This window comes from Condylura cristata, unplaced genomic scaffold (assembly GCF_000260355.1).
Source record: "Condylura cristata isolate star-nosed mole 26May11 unplaced genomic scaffold, ConCri1.0 scaffold00002, whole genome shotgun sequence".
In the NCBI taxonomy this organism is placed as follows: Eukaryota; Metazoa; Chordata; class Mammalia; order Eulipotyphla; family Talpidae; genus Condylura; species Condylura cristata.
In genome coordinates, this window is record NW_004567103.1 from 40,131,393 (window position 1) to 40,141,757 (window position 10,365).

Here is a 10,365-nt window from a genome sequence, read left to right on the forward strand (position 1 = left end):
TGTTCTGCTCCCCACTCTGTCCCTGGTGAAGCCTCTCACCCTCCGCATCTCTGGCCTGTACCCCAGCTCTATATGTATGAATAAATAAATAAATCCTTAAAAAAGAAAAAAAGAAATGTACCCTAAACTTCAGTTGCTGAGTTACATGTATAAAATACTTTTAAATCTTCAGATCAATTTCTGATCTTTATAACATTATATACAGAATTCCTAATAGATGGGTAGTCTAGCTCTCCTTTAATACCTCAAGTATCTTCCTAATAAGACCACTGATTTTATTGTTAGAAAATGTCAGTTGCTAGAAAATTCGTTTTTATACAGACAAATCTGATTTCATACTTGACTCTACCTTTTGACAACTACACAGAGGGAAAATGATTTTTTTAAACATATGGAAGTCCTTCCAACATTAAAAATAGTTGCTAGGCCTAATCTGAATCTTTGCTCTAGCTAAATACATACAAATTCTTTCTGTTATTTATGAGGTATCTTTATTTCTCTCTACTCTTGATTCTTCCTCCCAGAATTTTCTATGGTTTATCAAAATGATTCATTAAATATAACTGAAAATTGAAGTGTAACTTCTACACAGATGGACACCTGTCTTTACCAGTGAGACAGAGATTATGTTAGCACTTTTAATAATAATTTTACTTTACTGGTTCATATTAAGTTTGTGATGAAATAAAATTCCCATTACCTTTTTATTTTAAATGTTAGTTTTTTTTTTAAAAGAGATTTATTTATTTTTGCATATAGAATTAGGGTGTAGGCCACGGGTGCAGGGGTGGTGAGAAGATTCACCAGAGACAGAATAGGGAGCAGAACAGACAGATTCACCAAGTACACTGCTGAGGGGAGCAGTGGGCGGGTCAGGAGAGGTCTGCCGTGAGACATGTGGATCACCTCCCCAGCGGGGATCGAACTCTCACTAAAGCAGCTGCTGCTAGCTTGCAGTGCTGCATTTTAACCCGATGGTCACCAGGGAGGGCCTTGGATCTTTATATTTCTATTTAATTTCATTTTGTTTGCTTCACCCATGATTTCATTTTATTAAATTAATTTGGAGGCACCTGTCTACATTAGCCATCTCTCCTGTGTTTAATTTTACATATTTGATAAGTAAGTTTTCTATGGCTATTAGATCTTTAATAATAATGTTTAAAGGGCAAGTTGACATTCCAATTCACCGAAGCAATCAGTTAATTAACAATTTTTTAAACAATTATTTACACACTTTCACAAACTTTTTCTTAATATGAGATATTGCTCAAAAGAAAATCCACTTACCTAGTATTTTATCAACTGCATACATATAATTTGGTATAAATCCACTTGACTCCTAGCAATTAAGTCATCTTTTCTAAAATTCTCATAAACTTCTTTATCAGCGATGAACTTTTTGTATTGATTTCAATGTAAAGTTGTCTGTAATGATGTAGCCCATCCTCCGCCCTTTTGAAAAAATCAGGGAATTTACTTCTTTTTAATTTCCTGGCTTCTCTTTCACTTTCTTTAAGATTTTCAAAGATAACTGACCTCTGCCTTTTATTTAGTACTCTGAAACGTTATTAATCTCAGTTTGGAGCCTGAATTCGTTTGGAAAGTTAGGTCCTGTTTAACTATCATCATCTATTCTGAGCTCAATTTTGTCTTTATCTTTGTTTCTTTTGTTGTTTGAAGATTATTCCTGTTAAGTTTATGTGAAACAAAGAAACAAAATAGGTATTAAACAGCTGTAATTTATCTAATACTATTCTTAAGCATCAGAAAAAAATTGCTAAGCAATTTGCCTAAGTGCTTATGTTACTCAGGTGCTTTCTTGTAAAAAGGTATTTAAGTTGTCTTTCATTTTGGACATTTGAAACATATATTATCTATGTATCTAAACTCTCTGCCTCTTCTCTCCCCCTTTCTCTCTCTCTCTCTTTTTTACATTATTAAGTGCATCTTCATTTATCTCTGAATTGCGTTCTTCTCTAATTTACTCAGAAACTAATTCAAATATTTGCAAATTTCATTTTTTTCTATCCTTTCTATTACTAATTTTCACTTGAAATTTTATTTTTCAAATCTGAAATTTACTCATTGGTTCTCTTTTCATATAAAACTCTTCCTAGTCCTACAAAAAATTGTTGGAGTTCCAAGCGGTGTTATTTATTTCCTCTGTAGCTGATGGTAGATCACTGAAGTCAGTCAGGAGCTGTGTAGCTACACCATAGTCATACTTAACACCCATAAACCTCCACCAGAGTCCATTGGATCCCCTCCCCACCCTGATCCCCAACTTCCACCCACGTATTCTACAGATTCTAGGTTTTGTTTTAGTTTTGTTTTGTCTTCTATTGTTTTATTTCACTCTATTTGTCAGAAGAGAGAAATTATTCTGTATTTGTCTTAATTCTTCTCTATTTCAATTAACATAATTCCCTCCAGGTCCATCTATCTTGTTGCAAATTGCAAGATTTCATCTTCTTTTTAAATAGCTGAGTATTGTTGTATTATGAATATATACTATATTTTCTTTATCCATTTCTCTGTCCTTGGTTATTTTCATTGGTTTGTTATTGTAAATAATGTTGCAAATGAACACAAGAGTGTACATACCCCTTCAAATTGTGTTTTTCTTCACCTAGGTACCTAGGGATGGAAATGATGGAGAATATGGTATATCTATTTTTAATATTCTGTGTAATATCCATATTGTTTTCCATCAGGAAATGGATCAGCCTACATTTCCACCAACTGTGTGAGGGCTCAAGTTTTCCCATACTCTCACCAACATTTGTTGTTCTGGTCTTTTTGATATGGGCTGTTCTCACAGATGTGAGAGGCATCTCATTGTGTTTTGATTTGCACTTTCCTGCTAACAAGTGATGCTGATAATTTTTTGACATACCTTTTGACTAGTTGTATATCTTCTTTGGAGATGTGTCTATTTAAATCTACTGTGCATTTCTTGATTGGGTTATTAGCTTTCTTTTTATTGAGTTACATGGATTCTTTGTAGATCTTGAAACTCCTTGTCCGATGTATGGTATGCAAATATTTCTTTCCAATTTGGTTAAAACTTAAAAAACTTTAATCCACTTCCTTGTATAGCTGCAATATTTTGTCAACGCCCTAGAAAAAGATAAGCTATGTATGTGCTTGAAACACCTAATTTTGGTGTCTGCTAAAAGTTCTATTGGCTTCTCTGCTCCCCAGTACATCCTCCATCTCTAGCCTGAATCCATTTGGAAGACTAGGTCCTGTTGCACTATTTTTCTCCATGTGAATGTGCAGAATTGAAAAATGCCCTAACTTGGGTAAAAGTGGTGACAGGTGAACTTGCCACACTCAGTTCCTTTCTTCTCCAGAGTCTTGCTCTCTTTAGTTCTTGTTGCCCCAATAGATAAGATGTGCTCTGCATTTTATCCATTTTTTCTAATAGTTGTAAGCAGAAGTATAATTCTGTTACTTTCCTACCCAGAAACGAAACTCTTATTTTACTTATTTAAGATGTTTAAGATTGTACGTTAATATTTTCATTAAAGATCTGCTGTAAGAACCCATCCTAGTGCATATTTTATCTTAGATTATGATGCTACTCTGATATCCATTTAGAGTATAAGTAGTGTGTATTTTACATCACACCTTAATAGTCTTTTTATCTTGATACTATAAACAAGATCACTTTACCCTAAGATCCTTACCACTGTCACATAAATTCTTTACTAATAAGAATTAAGGTCCATTTAATAATCAATTTTATTGGTTCAGCTATTTGGAGATTTTACTTGTTGGTAAGACAAATGAAATATATTAAATTAATAATTAATTCTCTTCATGTCATTTGGACCATGAGCTTTTAAACAAACATTATTATTAAAATGTGGTTACCAGTTTGGTTGTTAAGGAAGAAGGCCAACTGGCATTTTCTGTTGATTATTTTGTTCTAATTGGGCTGCTATTGCTCAGATTTTCAAGCTTGAAATTGAAAATTTTTCAGTTCATCTAAAAATTATCAAGATCACAGAAACTGATTTAGGCCAGAAATCTGGCAGATATCTTGATGAAAGTGCCAATTTACTAATTTATGGTATCAGTATCCAAGAATGATATCTGGGATACTGGCTTCTTTTTACCATTTGTTGTAGGAGAATCTAAAGGAAAATAGATAATTAATTATTCAATCTATTAGACCAGATTATTGCAAATTTATTCTCACCCTTACACAGAAGTAAAATGAGTAGTGAGTTTACTAAATAGACCACATGCAAATTATTGATCTTTCTAAGTATTCAGATACTTAAGTTTGCCAAATATAGTCACTCTTCTTACGTCTTGCTACTTAGACATACTATAGTTTTTCCCGTACTAGATCTCCTATAGACCAACATACTCTTCTGATTGCAGCTGTTAGTGGCATTCTGCAATTTCCAAGTTTACATTAAGTTATATACTATAATTTTTATGAGCAGTTTATTAATAATATGTGAAAAATACCCTAACTTTATTTATAGCAAATAAAAGAAAATATAATTTGTGTTGGGTCGTGTTGTTGTTATCTAATATCTTTCATGACATATAGCATTTTGGAAACCTGTGTATTTGCTATAATATAATAAAATGATAGCATATATCATTCCCAAATATATATTATATTTTCAATATTAGCGATATTACAATAATACAGTTAAATTGCCCTTTTTGTACAAATATAAGTGTGCAATATTAGTATCATGAACAGTTTATTAATAATATGTGAAATCAGATGACCTATTATTTTAAATATTTATGGCAGCCTGACAACTATAATCTTAATGGTCCCTTCATTTGTAGATCGCTGTCATTGACACTTTTGGAATCCAAGTACATTGGCTCTTTAAAGTACATGAATTTGGACAATCAATATTGTCTTACTAATCACATATTCCTCTCTATATATTTGATGTTAGCACATTAAAGCACATGGTCTTACTCTTTACCACTCTTATGTTTCTGCCTCCAATTGAATTTTCCCCTTGTTTAAAAACCTTCTTTGGAGGATTTCACATCAGTCAACCAGAAAGAATGCTTCTGATGTACAATAGAGGTAGAAATACAGAGACATATATTAATTTGCATCTTAATTATCACAAAAATAACTTGAGAAACCATTCACAAGAAAAAAAAAGTAAGATAATTATAAAAGATGGCAATGGTAATAGTTCAGAAAAAAAAAAAAAAACTAGAACAATTCATCTCCCTCAGATTCCCTGATAGTGAGATCCTGACATTTTCTAAAGAATGTATTAAAAGAAAAGATGAAATATACTTCAAAACTTAGGCATTAACTTAATCTTGAATTCAACATTTCTGTAGCCTTCTGCTCTTAGTCACCCCTCAAGACCTAGGACTATGGGACGCCAATACCAATGGAATCTTGATGAACTCAGGATCTGATGTCCAAGAAAGAATATGGGTTCTGAAAGCTCAGCTGTGCCCTTAGACGAGCAATTCAGACTTCTGTAGTGATCAGAACCATGTTATTCTTTGGTTGTGATAAGCTTTTGACTCCTAAAATAAGAATGAAAAAAATGTTGTATTTCTGGGAAATAAATGATGTTATATGGGTTATGAATTTAACAGGCTAAAAAGAATGAAATATCAAATGTGACAAATGAAGTGCACATTGTGGAGAACACAATGGAAAGGCAGAAGGCAGAAAGGGAAGAACTCAGTCACTTTTGGATAGCATGGAAACTTCAAGACACTGAAAGCAAGCCTGTGAAACAGCAATGGGGAGCACTCAAAGAGCAACTTAGAAAGGTAAGGGGTAAGCAATGGGTGTTTTTCTGTCTTAAAAAGGAATGGAATTCTGATACATGCTAGAATATGTAGGAAATTAGAGCTGTTGTACTTAGTGATGTCAGAAACAAAAAGATAAATATGGTATCATATTACTTAATTGGGGGAGGTACTGAAAGCAGTTAAATTCATAGAGAAAAAAAGCAGACTAGGGGCGAAGAGAAAAGGCAGGAGGAATGAGTGTTGAATGGGATGAGATTTCTGTTGCGGAGGATGAGAAAGTTCTGGAGATAGATGATGGTAAATGGCTGCTCACCAGTGTGGAAATTTTTATTTCTACTGAACCATACACTTAAAAATAGTAAAAATGATACATTTCATTATGTATATTTTCCACAATAAAATCAAAACAGGTTTAGGGAACTCAAGGCCTGTGCTCTTTTCACTGCTGGCTTGGCACTCAATGGCCCTAATGTTTCAGAGGAACTGAAGTCGGATGACACTTCATGTCATCACAGGGATGAGCTGGTGTTAAACATACCTGTAACCACTCAATGTTTATTTCAGACTACTCACAACTTAAAGCTGCTTCAAGAAGCACTTAGGCCTGTATCTGCACTTGACCTTGGAGGAAGTCTCCAGGCCATTTTAGGTCTAAGGGGAAAATGGAATGAAATGAAGTCTCAGTTCCAGGTAAAGAAACAGATGGATGTACTTGGGTGAAAGGAAAGAAAAAAATTTTTTAACTGTTTTTTTAAAGTAATAATGAAAACTGTATTTTCATTTTTATTTTATTTTACTTTTTGATTGAAGTCCTCCATTTGCATTTGTTTTTTTTTTTTTTTTTTTACTTTTCATTTGAACCTTCCTTAATAAACTTTAATAGTCTGGTAAATTACTACTTTTTAAAACAGCTTGTCTAAAACCACTTTAAAAATACATTTTTCTTTCTGATTTTTCTTTACTATTCTGTATTTCATGATACACAAACATTTAGGTTCCAAAAATGTCCTAAAAGTATCCTTATCTTAGATTATTTTAATTTATATGAGATTATTTCCTTATCATTACATTTATTATAATATAAATGCTGCTTATTTTTCCAGAGAATATATATGTATCTTAAGTTGAGACATTTCAAAACAAGGATGAACAACCTCTGTCTCCTGCCCTCTGCCCCCAAAATTGCCTCTGTGATGTCACTGTTTCCACCTTCTGGCACCAGGTTCCTACCACCCTCCCAGAATACTGTGCTGTATTCTATTTCTCCTCTCAGAGAGTCCTGTGGACATGACAGATAAAATCATGAGTCATGTTCTCAGGCCCAGACACTCAAGGCCTTCTATACCCCCATCTCCATTGACTCAACAGTAAGCAATGTTGCCAGTCATATTATCCTCCTGCTTAAATTCTTGTTCTTAGCTGCAAAATTAGGATAGCATTCTGTCTGTCATGACTTTGTATACTGACTTTAAGGATTCTCAGAATTAGAAGATTTCAGATCCCTTTAGGGAATATTTACTTTAGGTTCCTTTAAGTTATATGATATAATATTTAACTGCCCTTCACCAACCCCCAGAATAACAATAAAAGTACATATCATTATAACCTAAAGTGAACTCTTTCCTCCAAACTTAGAAAATTCTATTCACCTACAAGTTTTTTTTTAATTACCTGTGCTATATGCTTATTTGAGTTTCATGAGTGCCCTAAACATGCATAAGTGTGTGTGTCTGTGTGTGTGTGTGTGTGTGTGTGTGTAAACTGCTTTCAAATCAGGGAACTTTGCCAACCTTCTTGAGCTCTGTCACAGTCATGTGTGCGCATTTGGAACCCACATGTTATTTTCCAACTTGAACACCCTAGGTCACCCTAGTGACCCTAGGTCACTTTTCTTAAATTATTTCTTAGCCTAAATAATTTCTATCACATTTATCTTTGATATTAGATCCATGAAATTATAGTGGTTTCGTCTTTGAATTGTCTACCCTTTGCAAATTCTTCCCCAGGATCTGAATGCCTACAAGCCTTATCAGGAATACCTGGACCTTGCAAAATCAAAGGGAAGGTGGTTTGTCCCTTCCTCCATGTGATGGCTGTTTACAAATTCTAGGGTTGCTCTTTTCAAAGTAGTACAGCTATAGTGCCAGAGGTTTCAGTGCTAATGGTCCATTCTGATTACTTTTTTATTGTAAAGCACTAATAATTGCCCCAATATATTTTTTAACAAAGGACACAAGAACATTGATTCAAAAGGACACCTGCATCCCCATGTTTATTGCTGTCCTTAAGGAAAATAGGGAAAATGTGGAATCTTCTCCAGGTATTCTTATACCACCTGATTCTTATCTTTACTACATATCACAGATGATACTGTCTTCATAAAATAATTCTATACTACTTAACAGATTGCTAGAATATTTGGTGTGCCTTAGAAGTACATAACTCTACATTTCACCACCCATGAAAAACTCTTTACATTGTTAATATATACTTTTAAAATTTCTGAGCATAGGGGATACAGTACTAGATCTTTAGCATCAAGTATAAAGCCTGGATTTGAGAGTATGTGCATTGGGAGTGGCTTATAATAATATTAAAACATGAGAGAACGATTTGTTTAGATCTTCATTCATTTGTATTAATTCATTCATTCAATTGTTAACATTTTTAAAAATTCTAAAAACTGATTTCTTTTGTTGCTTTTAACTTTTTAGCAATTGAGTAATGAAGTTCAGTACATTATAAAAGAATCAGAAAAATTAAATGGTAAAGGCATTCCTGTGAAAGAGAAATCTCAACAATTGAAGGACCTTATATACCTCCACCAAAAACAGAAAGAGAGAATCCAAGATTACAACACTATCTTGTACAAAGTAATTCATTTCCACCAAGTCAAGGAAGAGGTAAGGATTGTCATGGATTTTTGGAGAACCCTTCGTTATAAATTATAAGATTAAAAATAAATTGCCATGAAATAAATAATGACTATCCTGCTCATTATGACGCATGCTTTCTGTAAACTGGAAATTTTTATTCTCCTTTATATTCTAGCCAAACTAAACTTTTCCTGTCTCTCAGAGGTGTTACGCAGAGGCTGTCATTATCTCAGTTCCTTTTCTTGTTCTTCACCCTCTAAATTCTCCTCCCCTCCCGGCATTGCTATCTACTTGGAGTGATTTCTCTAAGTGCCTTGACCATGCCTTGTTTATTGCAAACAACTGTCATTTTTTGCATCTTGATTCCTAATTACTTTTAAACATAGATTATTTTTCACTAACTCTTTGAAGGAAGAAAGCATATTCAAAGTTTTCTTTTTTTTCTTTTTTACTTTTGTATCTCAAGTACATTACATTAGAGTGTTCAGCAATATTTATTTTTTGCCTTTCTATTGAAACCTCTCACTTGGTAGTTACGTTAATGGCAAATGCAGAGGTATTGGTATCCTTAAAAATAAGCTTTCAGGGCCCTCCCTGGTGGCACAGCGGCTTAAAGCGCTGCACCATGAAGCAGCTGCTTCACAAGTTTGATCCCCGGCCAGGAAGGTGGCCCACATATGGTGTGGCAGACCTCTCCTGACCCGCTCACTGCTCCCCTCAGCAGTATACTTTGTCGATCTGCCTGTTCTGCTCTGCCTCTGGTGAATCATCTCACTGCCCCTGTACCTCTGGCCTGTACCTCAGTTCTGTATGCATAAATAAATAAAATCTTTAAAAACAATTTTCAAAAAAAAAAATAAGTTCTGAAGTTGTTCAGATCACAAGCTTAGATCTTGCCAAAATTTTGGGGTGTGGTCAAACAGAGTATTTTATTCTTTGATGGAACTGACACTGTTAGCTCCTCAATTTTAATGCACTGACTTACAGCACGGTATAATAGTAATAATTATTGATGGCATTTTAACCTGCTGGTAAAATTTATTGTAAGAAACAGACTTTTAAAAAATTACCTCTCTCAAAAATAATAATGAAATCTAGGTTAACTATTAATGCCCTACATTCCAGCTGGGATGTCTCATCAAATCAAGAGAACTGGAGTTTCTAGAACAGCCAAAAGAACTGGAGAATGCTCACGAGGTCCAGACTCAACTCAGCCACTCTCAGGAGAAGCAGGCACACCTGAACCACCTGCAGACACTGGCCCTTTCCCTGGGAAGGGACATCATCTCACTGGCACAGCAATCTGTAAGCAAATGGGAGCATATTTATCACCCCTCATCCTGGCTGAGAACTGGGTTCTAATGTGAAAGAATTAAGATTGCCCAGTATATGTTAAATTAAAATGCATATTACTTTTTTCAGTTTGTCTTTATTTGATTATTAATTGATAGCTGACTATAAAGACTGAAGTACCAAAGAGGGAGGAAGCATAATGGGCAATGGTAGACTACAGGTGAGTAATATCTGATGGGATACTGCAGTAGTACCTCACTGAAAATTAAACAAAGTTGTGAGCCCTCCCTGGTGGCACAATGGGGTAGGACGCAGCACTGCAAGCCAGCCACAGCCGCTTCAGTGCCAGTTAGACCCCTGGCCCTGGAAGTGACTCACATGGCACAACAGACCTCCCTTGACCTGCCCGCTGCTCCCCTCA

At 34.6% G+C, this 10,365-nt stretch overlaps 1 protein-coding gene across 3 annotated transcripts in view; it reads left to right on the plus strand.

Moving 5' to 3' along the window:
• The window catches only part of CCDC141 (coiled-coil domain containing 141), a 160,356-nt gene that overhangs the window by 116,828 nt on the left and 33,163 nt on the right, over positions 1 to 10,365 (plus strand). For 2 of the 3 annotated variants that reach the window (XM_012728810.1, XM_012728822.1), the window contains exons 13-16: positions 5,614 to 5,793; positions 6,340 to 6,465; positions 8,490 to 8,678; positions 9,777 to 9,956. In XM_012728810.1, coding sequence (XP_012584264.1) covers positions 5,614 to 5,793; positions 6,340 to 6,465; positions 8,490 to 8,678; positions 9,777 to 9,956 — 675 coding nt within the window. The remainder of the gene's footprint in view (positions 1 to 5,613; positions 5,794 to 6,339; positions 6,466 to 8,489; positions 8,679 to 9,776; positions 9,957 to 10,365) is intronic. The other variant, XM_012728815.1, reaches the window with a different exon arrangement.